This window comes from Equus caballus, chromosome 18, assembly GCF_041296265.1.
Source record: "Equus caballus isolate H_3958 breed thoroughbred chromosome 18, TB-T2T, whole genome shotgun sequence".
Classification (NCBI taxonomy): domain Eukaryota; kingdom Metazoa; phylum Chordata; class Mammalia; order Perissodactyla; family Equidae; genus Equus; species Equus caballus.
This window is the reverse complement of record NC_091701.1, coordinates 57,482,642-57,501,803: the sequence shown is the minus strand read 5'-3', so window position 1 is coordinate 57,501,803 and position 19,162 is coordinate 57,482,642. Positions and strand designations below refer to the sequence as shown.

General features: G+C 40.7%; 1 protein-coding gene across 1 annotated transcript in view; it reads left to right on the top strand.

Annotated features, from left to right (window-relative positions):
* The window catches only part of TTN (titin), a 268,972-nt gene that overhangs the window by 237,424 nt on the left and 12,386 nt on the right, over positions 1–19,162 (top strand). The window contains exons 316-342 of the mRNA XM_070241291.1: positions 82–669; positions 780–1,082; positions 1,200–1,496; positions 2,871–3,158; positions 3,271–3,570; positions 3,840–4,142; positions 4,240–4,545; positions 4,670–6,436; positions 6,762–7,055; positions 7,752–8,039; positions 8,157–8,456; positions 8,552–10,618; positions 10,721–11,023; positions 11,133–11,438; positions 11,547–11,837; positions 11,931–12,227; positions 12,356–12,661; positions 13,563–13,868; positions 13,954–14,235; positions 14,418–15,011; positions 15,142–15,429; positions 15,532–15,831; positions 16,288–16,590; positions 17,018–17,320; positions 17,421–18,005; positions 18,124–18,429; positions 18,545–18,844. Of these exons, the coding sequence (XP_070097392.1) occupies positions 82–669; positions 780–1,082; positions 1,200–1,496; positions 2,871–3,158; positions 3,271–3,570; positions 3,840–4,142; positions 4,240–4,545; positions 4,670–6,436; positions 6,762–7,055; positions 7,752–8,039; positions 8,157–8,456; positions 8,552–10,618; positions 10,721–11,023; positions 11,133–11,438; positions 11,547–11,837; positions 11,931–12,227; positions 12,356–12,661; positions 13,563–13,868; positions 13,954–14,235; positions 14,418–15,011; positions 15,142–15,429; positions 15,532–15,831; positions 16,288–16,590; positions 17,018–17,320; positions 17,421–18,005; positions 18,124–18,429; positions 18,545–18,844 (12,171 nt within the window). The remainder of the gene's footprint in view (positions 1–81; positions 670–779; positions 1,083–1,199; positions 1,497–2,870; positions 3,159–3,270; positions 3,571–3,839; positions 4,143–4,239; positions 4,546–4,669; positions 6,437–6,761; positions 7,056–7,751; positions 8,040–8,156; positions 8,457–8,551; positions 10,619–10,720; positions 11,024–11,132; positions 11,439–11,546; positions 11,838–11,930; positions 12,228–12,355; positions 12,662–13,562; positions 13,869–13,953; positions 14,236–14,417; positions 15,012–15,141; positions 15,430–15,531; positions 15,832–16,287; positions 16,591–17,017; positions 17,321–17,420; positions 18,006–18,123; positions 18,430–18,544; positions 18,845–19,162) is intronic.

Below are 19,162 nucleotides of genomic sequence, written 5' to 3'. Positions count from 1 at the left end.
ACTTTGAAATTATTTACATTGATTTAAGGTAATTTTTAGAAAGTCTTTTTTGCCTTCATCTGCCATACTCTTATTTTTCAGAACCACCTGAAATCGATATGAAGAATTTCCCAAGTCAAACCGTATATGTCAGAGCTGGTTCAAACCTTAAAGTTGACATTCCAATTTCTGGAAAACCACTGCCCAAAGTGACCTTATCAAGAGATGGTGTCCCCCTGAAAGCAACCATGAGATTTAACACTGAAATTACTGCTGAGAACCTCACCATCAATCTCAAAGAAAGTGTTGCTGCTGATGCTGGAAGATATGAGATCACTGCTGCCAACTCTAGTGGAACAACAAAAACTTTCATTAACATCATTGTCCTGGACAGGCCTGGTCCCCCAACTGGCCCTGTTGTTATTAGTGATATAACTGAAGAAAGTGTGACTCTCAAATGGGAGCCACCTAAGTATGATGGTGGAAGTCAGGTTACCAATTATATTGTACTCAAGAGAGAGACAAGTACTGCAGTATGGACTGAAGTGTCCGCAACAGTTGCAAGAACCACGATTAAAGTCATGAAACTGACCAGAGGAGAAGAATACCAATTCCGCATCAAGGCAGAAAACCGCTTTGGCATCAGCGATCACATAGATTCAGCTTGTGTGGTTGTCAAACTCCCATACAGTAAGTTGTCAAGCTTTTCAAAGATCCCAGGTTTTCATTTAATAATTTCATTATCAAAAAATAAACGTCTTAAATGTCTGTATTAACCTATGGGTTTCTCTCTCTTATAGCAACACCTGGACCACCATCTACACCATGGGTCACTAATGTCACTCAGGAAAGCATCACTGTGAGCTGGCATGAACCAGTATCCAACGGAGGCAGTGCAGTTATAGGTTATCACCTGGAAATGAAAGACAGAAACAGTATTTTATGGCAAAAAGTCAACAAAATGATCATCCGCACAACTCACTTCAAAGTCACAACAATCAGTGCTGGACTTATTTATGAATTCAGAGTATATGCAGAAAATGCTGCTGGTGTTGGAAAGCCCAGCCATGCTTCCGAACCAGTCCTAGCCATTGATGCCTGTGGTATGTATTTGTCATGGGAAAGATGGTTCTAGCTACTTAAAAATGCAAATCTTATTTCCACAAAGCAAAATAATCTTGACAGAAGAGCCACTAATCTGCTTTCTCTTATTACCACAGAACCCCCAAGAAACATCCGTATCACTGATATTTCAAAGAACTCTGTCAGCCTTTCATGGCAACAACCAGCTTTTGATGGAGGAAGCAAGATTACAGGCTACATTGTTGAGAGACGAGACCTTCCAGATGGCAGATGGACCAAGGCCAGCTTCACCAATGTTATTGAGACTCAATTCATTGTCTCTGGCTTGACTCAGAATTCTCAGTACGAATTCCGTGTCTTTGCTAGGAATGCCATTGGTTCCATCAGCAATCCATCCGAGGTTGTAGGCCCCGTTACATGCATTGATTCTTATGGTAAGCATTTTAAGCACTTTGAATCCCAATAACAATTTAACTCAATATTTTTTCTTACTTTTTCTGATCCTAATCTATAGAATAACTTTTACTACACACCTTAGATTTTTAGAGAAAATTATGAACTAACTGGGAGTTAGGAAAATTCCTTAACTTCTCCAGGCCTCTTTTAACTGTAAAATGTGAGATTTGGACTACAGGATATCTAAAGGCCTTTCCAGCATCAGCCTTTCATGATTCTTTGATTGTATGATTTGGTGTTTTCACTCTTCTATTTTTAATTATCAGAATCAATAATTAAAACCATGGTTGAGTTCCCAGAGACTATTCTTCTTAAAAGTGAAAGACTAAACAGAGGCGTTAATGATGATAGTATTAGCAGCAGCTAACATTTACTGGGTACCTTCCACGAATTTTCTCCCTTAGTCCTAACAACCATAAGATTAGCCCATTTTACAGAAGAGAAACTGAGGTGTAGAGAACTTATGTAACTTCCCCAACGTCAAGCAGCTCATTCGTGATAGGGTAGGGATTCAGACACACTCCAGAACTCTCTCTACATTGCTGTCAGTCCAAAATACGCATACTTGACCATTCTGGAAAATAAATGGTACATTCATCTCAAGAGTGGTTTAAAAATTAAAATTTCATGAGAGTTAAGTACCCTGTGACACTTTTTCTAAAAGTCCTCCATTTTCAAAGAGGAGTCTCTAAGGTGTTTGGGCATAAGTATCTACTCCCATCCTCATGCTGAGAATCCCAGAGCAGCTTTTTGTGAATCAGGCTTTGTGGATACTGAATCAGTATTTGTGAGACTGTGAAGCAAGTCAAATTTTGTTGTGTTTCTCAAAAGTTCTAAGCAGCCTGGCAGAAAATCTGTCCAATGAAATATGTAGCTCTGTGAGTAGAGAAGTGAGACTTCAAGGGTCTGACATGAACTACCCACACTCGGATACCAGCAAACTGAGAAGGGAAAATAAAAACTAGAGGAGGCAGTTAGAGGAAGAGGAAGAAGAACTGAGAATGAAAGAAAATGTATAATGCAGCTTCTTCAATGATGCCCTAACTACTGCATCCCATTTCATCCCTGGAATAAAACACCCAATAGACTTTCAAATACATTTCAAAGGCACTTAAGTCCCTGTGCAACCAGTACAGTGTCGTTGGGATATAGAGCTTGCTCACAGTCTTTCTTCTGGGACAGAAGAGTGGCTTGTAAAATTGAAATGTTTAAAATAATAGGTAAATGGGATTAGAACTACCATGTGTATTTATATTCATTAATAAGGGCAAATGACCTTACTTTGAAGTTGTTGCAATTATTTTTTTCGTCCTTGTGATCTTTTAAATATTCCTCATCTGTTTTTCTTGCAGGTGGACCTGTAATTGATTTGCCTCTAGAATATACAGAAGTTGTCAAATACAGAGCAGGTACATCTGTGAAGCTCAGAGCTGGCATTTCTGGCAAACCTGAGCCTACAATTGAGTGGTTTAAAGATGATAAAGAGTTACAAACCAATGCACTTCTGTGTGTTGAAAATACCACTGACCTTGCGTCTATACTCATCAAAGACGCAAATCGCCTTAATAGTGGAAGATATGAATTAAAACTAAGGAATGCCATGGGCTCAGCTTCAGCCACCATCAGAGTGCAGATCCTTGGTAGGTACTGAATACAGGCCAACATCGTATTTTGTTTACCTAAAACTTAGTAATTTTAAATTAGTAGCCTTTTTAAAAGTACTAACATACTGTTTTGTTCTTTCATTGACAGACAAACCAGGACCTCCAGGTGGACCAATTGAATTTAAGACGGTCACTGCTGAAAAGATCACTCTGCTCTGGCGGCCTCCAGTAGATGATGGCGGTGCAAAAATCACTCACTACGTTGTGGAAAAGCGTGAAACAAGCCGCGTTGTGTGGTCTATGGTGTCTGAAAATTTGGAAGAGTGCATCATTACCACCACCAAAATTATCAAAGGAAATGAATACGTCTTCCGGGTTCGCGCTGTGAACAAATATGGAATTGGTGATCCACTGGAATCTGATCCAGTGGTAGCAAAGAATGCATTTGGTGAGACATGATTTCATTAAAAAACTGAAATTGAACACTTGAAACTTTTAAAAGTAAATATAAATAATTCCGCTAGCTTGTAAATAGGTTTTCTTAGAACGATTTTGATTTTCTTTTCTATCTCGTCTCCTCTCATTATCATCCTTTTCACAAGGCGGAAAGTATAATAAATGAAACTAATATTCTTGGATAGGATCTGAAGATTAAAAGGTAGAACTTATCAATAACGTTGATCCTTTGAACTCATTTTCTTTTTCCTTTCTAAATAGTTACACCTGGGCCTCCAAGCATACCAGAGGTGACAAAGATTACCAAGAATTCAATGACTGTTGTCTGGAACAGGCCAGTTGCAGATGGTGGTAGTGAAATAAGTGGCTATTTCCTTGAAAAACGAGACAAGAAGAGTCTAGGATGGTTTAAAGTACTCAAGGAGTCTATCCGTGACACCAGACAGAAAGTGGCAGGACTCACGGAAAACAGTGACTATCAATACCGAGTTTGTGCTGTAAATGCTGCTGGACAGGGTCCATTTTCGGAACCATCTGACTTCTACAAAGCTGCTGATCCTATTGGTAAGTGCTCATAAATGCAGCATCTTCACCTGTCTTCTTTCCTGTCACTAAATTTTACATGAGTATGTAACTACTGTATTGTGAATGGCCATTCCAGATCCTCCAGGCCCACCAGCTAAGATAAGAATCGCAGATTCAACTAAATCATCCATCACTCTTGGCTGGAGTAAACCTGTCTATGATGGGGGCAGTGCTGTGACTGGATATGTTGTTGCAATGAGACAAGGAGAAGAAGAGGAATGGACTGTTGTCTCTACCAAAGGAGAAGTCAGAACTACAGAATATGTGGTATCTAACCTGAAACCTGGAGTCAATTACTATTTCCAGGTATCCGCTGTAAACTGTGCTGGACAAGGAGAACCTATAGAAATGACTGAGCCTGTACAAGCCAAAGATATACTTGGTATGTACCTATTGGTATGATTGTAGGGTTTTTTGTTTTTTTTTTTGAGTACCTCTGAATGATTAGAAAATTTCTCATTTTCTTGCTTTAAAATTCATGGTATATGTCCATTTTATGTCTACAGAGGAACCAGAGATCGACCTAGATGTGGCTCTCAGAACCTCTATTATAGCTAAAGCCGGTGAAGATGTACATGTGTTCATACCGTTTAAAGGCAGACCTCCACCTACTGTCACATGGAGAAAAGATGAGAAGAATCTTGGCAGTGATGCCAGATATAGCATTCAAAACACTGATTCATCTTCATTACTCATTATTCCTCAAGTCACTCGCAATGATACGGGAAAATATATTCTCACAATAGAAAATGGAGTTGGTCAACCAAAGTCTTCAACTGTGAGTGTCAAAGTGCTTGATACGCCAGCCGCCTGCCAGAAACTACAGATTAAACATGTTTCTCAAGGCACAGTCACATTGTTCTGGGATCCTCCTCTCATTGATGGAGGATCTCCCATAATTAATTACATCATTGAAAAGAGAGATGCCACCAAGAGAACATGGTCCTCAGTGTCACACAAATGTTCCAGCACAACCTTTAAGGTAAAAGATTTGTCAGAGAAAACTCCATTCTTCTTCAGAGTTCTCGCAGAAAATGAAATTGGAATCGGGGAGCCTTGTGAAACTACAGAGCCAGTGAAGGCTGCTGAAGTACCAGCTCCAATACGTGATCTCTCAGTGAAAGATTCAACAAAGACATCTGTTACCCTGAGCTGGACCAAGCCTGACTTTGATGGTGGTAGTGTCATCACAGAATATGTTGTGGAAAGGAAAGGTAAAGGTGAACAAACATGGTCATATGCTGGCATAAGTAAAACATGTGAAATTGAGGTTGGCCAACTTAAGGAACTGTCAGAACTGGAATTCAGAGTGTCTGCCAAAAATGAGAAAGGACTGAGTGATGCTGTCACTATTGGGCCAGTTACAGTGAAAGAACTTGTAATTACACCTGAAGTTGACCTGTCAGAAATCCCTGGGGCGCAAGTCGCTGTGAGAATTGGGCATAATGTGCACCTTGAATTACCTTACAAAGGAAAACCCAAACCATCTATCAGTTGGCTGAAAGATGGTTTGCCATTGAAAGAAAGTGAATATGTTCGTTTCAGTAAAACTGAAAACAAAATTACTTTGAGTATTAAGAATGTCAAGAAGGAAAATGGAGGGAAATACACCGTTATTCTTGATAATGCAGTTTGTAGAACCTCAGTTCCCATTACAATCATCACACTTGGCCCACCATCAAAGCCCAAAGGGCCCGTTCGATTTGATGAAATCAAGGCTGACAGTGTCATCATGTCATGGGATGTGCCTGACGATGATGGAGGAGGAGAAATTACTTGTTACAGTATTGAGAAGCGGGAAGCTTCACAAAAAAATTGGAAGATGGTGTGCTCGAGTGTTGCCAGGACAACTTTCAAAGTTCCTAATCTAGTCAAAGATGCTGAATACCAGTTTAGAGTTAGGGCAGAAAACAGATACGGAGTCAGCCAGCCACTTGTCTCGACCATCATTGTGGCAAAACACCAGTTCAGGATTCCTGGCCCTCCAGGAAAGCCAGTTATATACAATGTGACTTCTGATGGAATGTCACTAACCTGGGATGCTCCAGTTTATGACGGTGGTGCAGAAGTTACTGGGTTCCATGTTGAAAAGAAAGAAAGAAATAGCATCCTCTGGCAAAGAATTAATACATCACCAATATCTGGAAGAGAATACAGAGCTACTGGACTAATGGAAGGCCTGGATTACCAGTTCCGTGTATATGCTGAAAATTCTGCCGGCCTAAGCGCACCTAGTGACCCAAGCAAATTTACCTTAGCTGTTTCCCCAGTAGGTAAGTGATTGAGCATTATTCAAATATATTTGATTTAGCAACTGAACATGTTAGTAACAAGTAAATCAAACAGTGCTTTTCTTCCACATATCACCTTCTCATATATCTTCTTGTCACTAGAGAGCTGGTCAAGTAAAACAAGGGGGATGATTATAAATCAGTCTAATAAAGAAATTTAAAGTTCTTTTTAAAGACTATGATACAAAAAATTGAATAATGGTTGAAAAGGAGTTTGGGGGATTTATTCATTTTATTTTTCTTCCATTGATGATTAAGAGTTGATTACAGAAATAATGTCACATTTAACTTCCATGTAACTTTTTAGACCCACCTGGCACTCCTGACTACATTGATGTCACCCGGGAAACCATCACACTGAAATGGAACCCACCATTGCGTGATGGAGGCAGTAAGATCGTGGCCTACAGCATTGAGAAACGACAAGGGAGCGATCGCTGGGTTAGATGCAACTTTACTGATGTCAGTGAATGTCAGTACACAGTGACAGGACTTAGTCCTGGGGATCGATTTGAGTTCAGAATAATTGCAAGAAATGCTGTTGGAACTATAAGCCCGCCCTCACAGTCTTCTGGCATTATTATGACAAGAGATGAAAATGGTAAGCATTTCCAACTGATTTCCAATGTGACTAAGAGCACTCAACATTTTTAAAAAGGACTTTTGCTCCTGGTCTGTGAAATGGAAATAAGAACACCATTTCATACAGATGACACAAGGTTGTTATGTGGATGAATTAGATTTTCTACCTTTCAGAAGAAGAGAAGAAAAAATGTAATTTGTGCCCATTCTTTTTTGCCATGTCTGTTATTCCACTCCCTTCTCATATAATTAGCATGCAAATGGGAATGAGTTTTTAGCTCTGTAATTTCATTCATAATATATAAGGAAAAAGGCTCTCAAGAATAACTGTCCACCTTTACTGAAGTTACTAAACTACAACATACATCCAACAACACAATGCTTGAGTGTTGTTGATGGCCACTTACAGGAACTTGTTTGAATATGCAGCAGTATTAGGGAGTAAATGATCTGTAAATGTTTCCTTTCTCTTTTTACAAGTGGCAATGCAAGATCAGTAACATGACCAACATAACAAAAGAGACAACCTAATAATATGCAAATGTTTAACCCCATAATTTAAATTCTCAATTATTAATCCTACTTTCAGAGTAGCATTTAGTAACAGTATAAGCATTACCCTTCCAGGTTTTATGATATGGTGCTAATGAAAAATATGTTTATTTATGTCTTTATGAAACCAAACTAATATAGATTATTTCTATTTCTTTTATAGTTCCACCAATAGTAGAGTTTGGCCCTGAGTACTTTGATGGTCTTACTATTAAGTCTGGAGAGAGCCTTAGAATTAAAGCTTTGGTGCAAGGACGACCAGTACCTCGAGTAACTTGGTTCAGAGATGGAGTAGAAATTGAGAAGAAGATGAATATGGAAATAACTGATGTCCTTGGATCCACCAGCCTCTTTGTTAGAGATGCTACCCGGGACCATCGTGGTGTATATACAGTGGAAGCCAAAAATGTATCTGGCACCGCAAAAGCAGAAATTAAAGTCAAAGTACAAGGTACTTCTAAAATAGCTTCTTAATCTTACAATTTATGAGACTTGGATTAGGGACAAGCATGATTGCATTTTAATGGACAAGGAAAAAGAAACTAACTCTGGAACCTTTTTCTTATAGATACACCAGGAAAAGTAGTTGGGCCAATAAGATTCACCAACATTACTGGCGAGAAGATGACCCTATGGTGGGATGCTCCACTCAATGATGGCTGTGCTCCCATAACTCACTACATCATTGAAAAACGGGAAACCAGCAGACTTGCTTGGGCACTAATTGAGGATAATTGTGAAACCCTCAGTTATACTGCCGTTAAACTAATAACTGGCAATGAATACCAATTCCGTATTTCTGCAGTTAACAAGTTTGGTGTTGGCAGGCCACTTGATTCTGACCCTGTGGTTGCTCAAATACAATACAGTAAGCGTCCATTTTTACTAAGTGGTACTATGTCATAAGATTAACTTCCAAGCAAACATGTCTAATTGGTTTATTTCTTTATTTTCACTTTACAGCTATTCCTGATGCCCCTGGCACTCCAGAACCTACCAATGTTACAGGCAATAGCATTACTCTGACGTGGGCAAGGCCAGAATCAGATGGTGGCAATGAAATTCAACAATATATCCTTGAAAGGAGAGAAAAGAAAAGCACACGATGGGTAAAAGTGATCAGCAAACGACCAATCTCTGAGACAAGATTCAAAGTCACTGGTCTGACAGAGGGCAATGAGTATGAATTCCACGTCATGGCTGAAAATGATGCAGGAGTAGGACCTCCAAGTGGGATCTCAAGACTAATCAAATGTAGAGAGCCAGTCAACCCACCAAGTGCTCCCACTGTGGTCAAAGTGACAGATACATCAAAGACAACTGTGAGCTTAGAATGGTCTAAGCCAGTGTTTGATGGAGGCATGGAAATAATTGGGTATATTATTGAAATGTGCAAAGCTGACTTAGGAGACTGGCACAAGGTGAATGCAGAGGCATGTGTGAAAACAAGATACACAGTCACTGATCTACAAGCCGGTGAAGAATACAAATTCCGGGTGAGTGCTATCAATGGTGCTGGAAAAGGAGACAGCTGTGAAGTGACCGGCACAATTCAAGCAGTTGACCGATTAACAGCTCCTGAGTTAGATATCGATGCAAACTTCAAGCAGACTCACGTTGTTAGAGCTGGGGCCAGTATTCGCCTCTTCATTGCCTACCAGGGTAGACCGACTCCTACAGCTGTGTGGACCAAACCTGACTCTAACCTAAGCATTCGGGCCGATATCCATACAACAGAGTCCTTCAGCACCCTCACTGTGGAAAACTGCAACAGAAATGACGCAGGGAAATATACCCTCACCGTGGAAAACAACAGTGGTAGTAAGTCAGTCACATTCACCGTAAAGGTGCTAGACTCTCCAGGCCCACCTGGCCCCATTACTTTCAAGGACGTGACCAGGGGATCTGTTACATTGATGTGGGATGCCCCTCTCCTTGATGGTGGCGCCCGCATCCATCACTACGTGGTAGAGAAACGAGAAGCAAGTCGTCGTAGCTGGCAGGTTGTCAGTGAAAAATGCATTCGTCAGATCCTCAAGGTCAACGACCTGGTAGAAGGTGTTCCGTACTATTTCCGTGTTTCTGCAGAAAACGAGTATGGTGTTGGTGAACCCTATGAAATGCCAGAACCAATGGTAGCCACAGAACAGCCTGCTCCACCTAAGAGACTTGATGTTGTTGACACAAGCAAATCCTCCGCAGTCTTAGCTTGGCTTAAACCTGACCACGATGGAGGCAGCCGGATTACTGGCTACCTGCTCGAAATGAGACAAAAGGGATCTGACTTCTGGGTTGAAGCAGGTCACACCAAACAGCTGACTTTCACAGTGGAGCGCCTTGTTGAGAACACTGAATATGAATTCCGTGTGAAGGCCAAGAATGATGCTGGCTACAGCGAACCCAGGGAAGCCTTCTCTTCTGTCATCATCAAGGAGCCTCAAATTGAGCCCACTGCTGATCTCACTGGAATTACCAATCAGCTCATAACTTGCAAAGCAGGAAGCACATTTACCATTGACGTGCCAATCAGTGGTCGTCCTGCCCCCAAAGTAACATGGAAGCTCGAGGAAATGAGACTAAAGGAGACAGATCGAGTGAGCATCACAACAACAAAAGACAGAACCACTCTGTCTGTCAAGGACAGCATGAGAGGTGACTCTGGAAGATACTTCTTGACTCTGGAAAACACAGCTGGAGTTAAAACATTTACCATCACAGTTGTGGTCATTGGAAGGCCAGGTCCAGTAACTGGCCCCATTGAGGTCTCATCTGTCTCAGCCGAATCATGTGTCCTGTCATGGGCTGAACCTAAAGATGATGGAGGCACCGATATTACTAATTATATAGTTGAAAAGCGTGAGTCGGGTACAACAGCTTGGCAGCTTGTCAATTCCAGTGTCAAGCGCACTCAGATTAAAGTCACTCATCTCACAAAATACATGGAATATTCTTTCCGTGTCAGTTCAGAGAACAGATTTGGTGTCAGCAAGCCTCTAGAATCAGCACCAATAATTGCTGAACATCCATTTGGTAAGAAAAAGTAAAAATGAGATTTCAAAGTCTCCATTATTAAATATTTCCCCTAAATTTTATGAAATTGTATTCACATCTGATACCTTTGTTTCTATTTAGTCCCACCAAGCGCTCCTACCAGACCCGAAGTCTACTATGTGTCTGCCAATGCCATGTCTATTCGTTGGGAAGAACCCTACCATGATGGTGGCAGTAAAGTCATTGGCTACTGGGTTGAGAAGAAAGAACGTAATACCATTCTTTGGGTGAAAGAAAACAAAGTGCCATGCTTAGAGTGCAACTACAAAGTGACCGGTCTGGTAGAAGGACTGGAGTATCAGTTCAGAACATATGCGCTCAATGCTGCAGGGGTTAGCAAAGCCAGTGAAGCTTCACGACCTATGATGGCTCAAAACCCAGTTGGTATGTATCAAAATTTAAGGGTACATTTGTTTATTATCATTATCATTATTATTGACCCTAGTAGAATTCAGAGTTGTATTTTTTAACCTTACTTTTGCATCCCTTCCAGATGCACCAGGAAGACCAGAGGTGACTGATGTCACAAGATCAACAGTGTCACTGATTTGGTCTTCCCCAGTGTATGATGGAGGCAGCAAGATTGTTGGCTACATCATAGAGCGTAAGCCAGTCAGTGAAGTTGGAGACGGTCGCTGGCTGAAGTGCAACTATACCATTGTATCTGACAATTTCTTCACTGTGACTGCTCTCAGTGAAGGAGACACTTACGAATTCCGTGTGTTGGCCAAGAATGCAGCAGGGGTAATTAGCAAGGGATCAGAATCTACAGGCCCCGTCACTTGCCGAGATGAATACGGTAAAAAAAAAAAAAAAAAGAATAGTCAATGTTCTCCTTTTAAATTACCATAATTTATGTGAAAATAAACTGTCATATATTCATTCACATCTATTTTGCCTATGACAGCTCCTCCCAAAGCTGAACTGGATGCCAGATTACAGGGTGATCTGGTTACCATCAGAGCAGGCTCGGATCTTGTTCTTGATGCTGCAGTTGGTGGCAAACCTGAACCCAAAATTATCTGGACCAAAGGGGACAAGGAACTAGATCTCTGTGAAAAAATCTCTTTGCAGTATACTGGCAAACGAGCAACTGCTGTGATCAAATTCTGTGACAGAAGTGACAGTGGAAAATACACTTTAACAGTGAAGAATGCCAGTGGGACCAAGGCCGTGTCTGTCCTGGTCAAAGTTCTTGGTGAGTATGTCAAGTGCTCTTTTATTTTTCTAGCATTTTCAAGTGTGGGCAGAAAGAAAGATTTTCATCATTGCTTGTCATTCCCCGTTTCAGATTCCCCTGGCCCATGTGGAAAGCTCACCGTCAGCAGAGTAACAGAGGAGAAGTGCACTTTAGCCTGGAGCCTTCCTCAGGAAGATGGAGGAGCAGAAATAACACACTACATCGTGGAAAGACGTGAGACTAGCAGGCTCAACTGGGTGATTGTTGAAGGCGAATGCCCAACCCTATCCTATGTAGTTACCAGACTCATCAAGAACAATGAATACATATTCCGAGTGCGAGCAGTAAACAAATATGGCCCTGGTGTGCCTGTTGAGTCAGAGCCGATTGTAGCCAGAAACTCATTCAGTGAGTATTAACACTTTTAAATAACTTGGTAGTTGAAATATAATGGGATTGGGGGAGAGGAGGGCAGTCATATCAATAGTGATTTTGTGCAATTCTGATCATCCTTATTTTCATAAAAATATAAACAGCTATTCCATCACAACCTGGCATGCCTGAAGAAGTTGGAGCTGGCAAAGAGCATATCATCATTCAGTGGGTAAAACCTGAATCTGATGGTGGCAATGATATCAGCAACTACCTAGTAGACAAACGTGAGAAGAAGAGCTTGCGCTGGACACGTGTCAACAAAGACTATGTGGTGTATGATACCAGGCTGAAGGTGACTGGCCTGATGGAAGGTTGTGACTACCAGTTCCGGGTGACTGCAGTGAATGCTGCTGGTAACAGTGAACCCAGCGAAGCTTCCAACTTTATCTCATGCAGAGAACCATCATGTGAGTTCCAAGAATCATACATAAACCTAATCCAATCAAAACCATATTACAAATAACTTTCCAACATGCCATTTCCAACAACTTGTACGAATTGATGAATGGTCTAGAAAAGCATATGCTTATTAGAAGGATCTTAAATATAGCCTAGGTCAGAGAACGTTTTGACTTACTACTCCGTTGATAAGTTAGCAATCACATGGCTGAAACTTGTTGCAGTATTTTCCTATCTATGAAAAAAATAAATTATTCTACTATCAATATGAAAGGGATACATTTTATAAATCTTCCTAAGAGTGGGGGAAAAATACATTGTAGTGATAATAACCACTGAAAAGAAAAAAGAGAAAGTCTCTTTTAAGAAGAGGCATAGCAGAGCATAAAGTTTCTAGTATCTTATTAAGTACCTAACAAACTAATTGTCACAAGAGCTTCAAAAATAACTGACAAATCCTTGCATAGAGTTTGAGGCTAGGAACTAAAAGGAAGAAAACATTGGGACTGTATGGGGAAGTAGAATAAACTGATTCCTGTACTCACTGGAAATGTAGAGGTGACAAGTGATATTAACTGTGTGAAAGGTGAGCAACTAAAGCAAAGTCCCTGAGAATGGGTACTTTAAGCAATGAGCTCAGCTACAAGAACACAGCATAGCCAGCTAAAGTAGCAGGAAAGAAATATCTACCTTTCTAAAGAAGTTTAATTCTTAAAATAATAATAATAATAGTGATAATATAGCATAGAGTGGTGTCCTGTAATATCAGAAGAGCCCAGATACAAAGATTATCTTGGTGAGTATGGACAAAGAACAATGATGCCTTTGTGAGTCTTGAAAATCAAAAATACACATCTCAAAGCTTCCTTATTTGTATAATATCTGAATTCCCCTTTTTAAATTTCATAGATACTCCTGGACCACCTTCTGCTCCAAGGGTTGTGGATACCACCAAGCACAGCATTAGTTTGGCATGGACCAAGCCCATGTATGATGGTGGTGTTGACATCACAGGATATGTTCTTGAAATGCAAGAGAAGGGCACTGATCAGTGGTACCGAGTGCATACCAACGCCACAATAAGAAATACTGAATTCACTGTGCTAGACCTTAAAATGGGCCAGAAATATTCCTTCAGAGTTGCTGCTGTGAACGTGAAGGGTATGAGTGAATATAGTGAGTCAACCGCCGAAATTGAGCCCGTGGAAAGACTAGGTATTTATAATATAAGCTTTTAGGTGAAGTATTCTCTCATCACATCTGTTCATGAATTGATTAAGTTTTGACATTTACTTTCCAGAAATACCAGATCTTGAGCTTGCAGATGATCTAAAGAAGACTGTGACACTCAGAGCTGGGGCCTCATTGCGCCTGATGGTGTCTGTATCTGGAAGACCACCTCCTGTCATCACATGGAGCAAGAAAGGCATTGACCTTGCAAGTCGGGCAATTATTGACACCACTGAGAGCTACTCTTTACTTATTGTGGACAAAGTTAACCGGTACGATGCTGGAAAATACACCATTGAAGCCGAAAATCAATCTGGCAAGAAATCAGCAACAGTTCTTGTTAAAGTATACGGTAAGTATTTGTCTTAAAATTGACTATGCTGTGAGTAGACTCTTTAAAAAGATACACTTTGACCTATGATTGCACACCTCTTGAGAGGAACTATGTTAAGTATATTTTCCTGCCAAAAAAAAAACACATCTATCAACCAATCAGGCAAATAAGAAGTATGGATCTTTCATTCTGTTTTTCAGATACTCCTGGTCCTTGTCCTTCAGTGAAAGTTAAGGAAGTATCCAGAGATTCTGTGACCATTACTTGGGAAATTCCCACAATTGATGGTGGAGCTCCTGTCAACAATTACATTATTGAGAAGCGTGAAGCTGCCATGAGAGCATTCAAAACAGTAACTACCAAATGCAGCAAGACACTTTACCGAATTTCTGGACTTGTAGAAGGATGCATGTACTATTTCAGAGTGTTGCCAGAAAATATCTATGGCATTGGAGAACCTTGTGAAACATCTGATGCAGTTCTAGTCTCCGAAGTGCCTTTGGTGCCTACAAAGCTAGAAGTGGTGGATGTCACCAAATCAACTGTGAGTCTTGCCTGGGAAAAACCACTCTATGATGGTGGTAGCCGACTCACTGGATATGTTCTCGAGGCCTGCAAAGCTGGCACTGAGAGATGGATGAAGGTTGCCACCTTAAAACCCACAGTCCTAGAGCACACAGTTATTTCCTTAAATGAAGGTGAACAGTACTTATTTAGAGTAAGGGCACAAAATGAGAAAGGCGTGTCAGAACCAAGAGAGATCGTCACAGCCGTTACTGTACAAGATCTCAGAGGTATGTACCAGATCACCAAAAAAAAAAAAAACAATAACAGTAAAGCAAAATAAAGAAAACATTCAGAATTCATGACACTTTGTCATTAGAAATAATGCTTAAGAATAAATGCCTACTTTCTTTCTCATAGTGTTGCCAACCATCGATCTTTCCACAATGCCTCAAAAGACCATCCATGTCCCAGCGGGCAGACCAGTAGAGCTGGTGATACCAATCGCTGGTCGCCCACCTCCTGCTGCTTCCTGGTTCTTTGCTGGTTCTAAACTAAGAGAATCAGACCGTGTCACAGTTGAAACTCATACTAAAGTAGCTAAATTAACCATCCGTGAAACCACTATCAGAGATACTGGAGAATACACACTTGAATTGAAGAATGTAACTGGAACTACTTCAGAGACCATTAAAGTTATCATTCTTGGTAAGGATGTGTGACAAAGACACAAGCAAGTTGTTGGTGTTCAGTCTCCCAATTTTAATTTGAAGTGAAAATTAATTTCCTGAATTTCTTTTTCTTTCACAGACAAGCCTGGTCCACCAACTGGGCCTATCAAGATTGATGAAATTGAAGCTACTTCAGTTACCATTTCCTGGGAACCACCTGAATTGGATGGTGGTGCTCCACTGAGTGGCTATGTGGTAGAACAACGTGATGCCCATCGTCCAGGATGGCTGCCAGTGTCTGAATCAGTGACTAGACAGACATTTAAGTTTACCAGACTCACTGAAGGAAATGAGTATGTGTTCCGTGTGGCTGCAACCAACCGCTTCGGGATTGGATCTTACTTGCAATCTGAGGTCATAGAATGTCGCAGCAGCATCAGTAAGTCCTCAGACCCTTCCACCATTCTCCCCATCTCTGATTCGGAATGTTAACAAAAAAGAGATTTGTTTTTAATATGCCCTACTATAAGTAAAAATAGGTCACAAAATTAACCCTAGGGTCTTCCTAAGATTTCTAAACCTCCTTTTCTTGGAAGTTTTCAACATAGATTGTTTTTTTTAATGAAAGAAAGAAGGAGAGAGTTATGGAGGGATAGATAGAAAGGAGGCAGGAAGGACTAGCTATGCTATAGTGAGAAAAAAATAAGAGTGCATGCTTAATAAATGTTTATAGAATTGAAAATGAGGAACAGCAAGAAAAGTACAAAAATGAAAACACTGGAAAAAGTCTCAAGAGTCATATACTGTTTAAAAAGCTAAGACACAGACAAATCTATGAGTCTTTATTTTAATTTATTCATATTGCCATGTTGTGTTTCCCTCTGTCTTGCTGTAGGTATTCCTGGACCTCCGGAAACATTACAGATATTTGATGTCTCCCGTGATGGCATGACACTCACTTGGTATCCACCAGAGGATGATGGTGGCTCCCAGGTGACTGGATATATTGTGGAGCGCAAAGAAGTGAGAGCAGATCGATGGGTCCGCGTAAATAAAGTACCAGTAACCATGACACGGTACCGTTCCACTGGCCTTATTGAAGGCTTAGAATATGAACACCGTGTCACAGCCATTAATGCAAGAGGGACTGGAAAACCAAGTCGTCCTTCCAAACCCATCGTTGCCATGGATCCAATTGGTAAATATGTTTTGTATAAATCAGGTTTACTGAGGTATAATTTAATGTGGTAAAATTCACTCTTCTTATATAGTTCTATAAGTTTTGGAAAATGTACCACTGTGTAACGACCCTCACAATCAAAATATAGAATATTTCCATCAAGTTAATATTTCTAAAAGCACTTTAAAAACTGTAGATAAATGTAAGATAGTAGGAGTGATCATAAAGCACATTTAAGACAGAGGAAAAGGGAAGAACTATATTTTTAATTTTAATTTTAAGTATTTTTAATTGATAAAATGAATGGAATTTTTACAAAATGAAAAATATTCTAATACAAACAGTCCATATTTCCACAACTCACTGAATTTGTTAGGCAGCACAGTTGATTGTCAGCTTTGCAGCAACTTTAACAAGTATGCTATGGTCTTATTCTTATTCCCAGCTCCTCCAGGAAAGCCTCAAAACCCAAGAGTTACTGATACAACAAGGACATCAGTCTCCCTGGCCTGGAGTGTTCCAGAAGATGAAGGAGGATCTAAAGTCACAGGCTACTTGATTGAAATGCAAAAAGTAGATCAACATGAATGGACCAAATGTAACACCACCCCAACCAAGATTCGGGAGTATACTCTAACACACCTACCTCAGGGCGCTGAGTACAGATTCCGTGTCCTAGCTTGTAATGCTGGCGGACCTGGGGAGCCCGCCGAGGTACCAGGAACAGTCAAAGTCACCGAAATGCTTGGTAAGACATATGATCATTTACTTTCTGCTATAATTGCCTTAAGACTTATTGCCTACCAAAAAAAAAAAATGCTGAATTGTAACCCTCTCTTTTTTCCCAGAATATCCTGATTATGAACTAGATGAAAGATACCAGGAAGGTATCTTTGTAAGACAAGGTGGAGTCATCAGACTTACCATACCAATTAAAGGAAAACCATTCCCAATATGCAAATGGACCAAGGAAGGCCAAGATATTAGTAAGCGTGCCATGATTGCGACATCTGAAACGCACACTGAGCTTGTGATCAAAGAAGCAGACAGAGATGATTCTGGCACTTACGACCTGGTTCTGGAAAACAAATGTGGCAAAAAGGCTGTTTATATCAAGGTCAGGGTGATAGGAAACCCCAACACTCCAGAAGGGCCACTTGAATATGACGACATACAAGCTCGCTCTGTAAGGGTCAGCTGGAGACCACCTGCTGATGATGGTGGTGCTGACATCTTGGGATACATCCTCGAGAGACGAGAAGTGCCTAAATCTGCCTGGTATACCATTGATTCCAGAGTCCGAGGTACATCTCTGGTGGTAAAAGGCCTCAAAGAAAACGTAGAGTACCATTTCCGTGTTTCAGCTGAAAACCAGTTTGGAATTAGCAAACCCTTGAAATCTGAGGAACCAGTCATACCAAAAACACCACTGAGTAAGTGCTCTTCCAACCACACATTTTACAATTCTTTTGTTTTGAAATGAAAGCCACCAGCCTACAAGATTTGGGACTGTACTCTAACACATGTGTGTTTTCTACTTATAATTCCTAGACCCTCCGGAGCCTCCAAGCAATCCTCCAGAAGTACTGGATGTGACCAAGAGCTCTGTCAGCCTGTCCTGGTCACGGCCCAAAGACGATGGTGGTTCTCGAGTTACAGGCTACTACATTGAACGCAGGGAGACATCAACTGACAAGTGGGTCAGACACAACAAGACTCAGATAACCACCACAATGTACACCGTCACCGGGCTTGTTCCTGATGCTGAATATCAGTTCCGCATCATTGCACAGAATGATGTTGGCCTAAGCGAGACCAGCCCTGCTTCTGAACCAGTTGTTTGCAAAGATCCATTTGGTAAGGAGAGAGTTTCCAAAGGGGTTAGAATCAAAGAGGCAAGCCATCTTTGGTCTTTCTCTTTTATTTCAACAGTAAAGCTGATTTCTTTTTCAATTGTTCTCAAACATTTCAGATAAGCCAAGCCAACCTGGAGAACTTGAGATTCTTTCAATATCCAAAGATAGCGTCACTCTACAGTGGGAGAAACCTGAATGTGACGGTGGCAAAGAAATCCTTGGATACTGGGTTGAATATAGACAGTCTGGAGACAGTGCCTGGAAGAAGAGCAATAAGGACCGCATCAAGGATAGGCAATTCACGATAGGGGGTTTGCTGGAAGCTACTGAATATGAATTCAGGGTTTTTGCTGAGAATGAGACTGGACTTAGCAGACCTCGAAGAACCGCTATGTCTGTAAAGACTAAACTAACTTGTAAGTAGCCATTAGTTCTCTGCTTATGATTTACAAACTAAGCAACATGTTAAGGCTAATTCTTCCTGTATACTAAGTAGATCTCCAGAAAGCTTTATTGGAGAGCAAGTGTTTGGAAAGAAATCACTCCCTTTGGCAATGCACACTCAGGGAATAATTGATACTATATTCTACAGGAAGTCATTCTAAGCACATAACCTCAGCAGATGTTAGGTGCAGTGAACTGAACATCTTCCTAGAGCAATTTCTCCCTTGAATGTAATGGGGTTTTTTTAATACTTCCTAACAAGACTTAGGTCAACAAATGTACCCCACTTC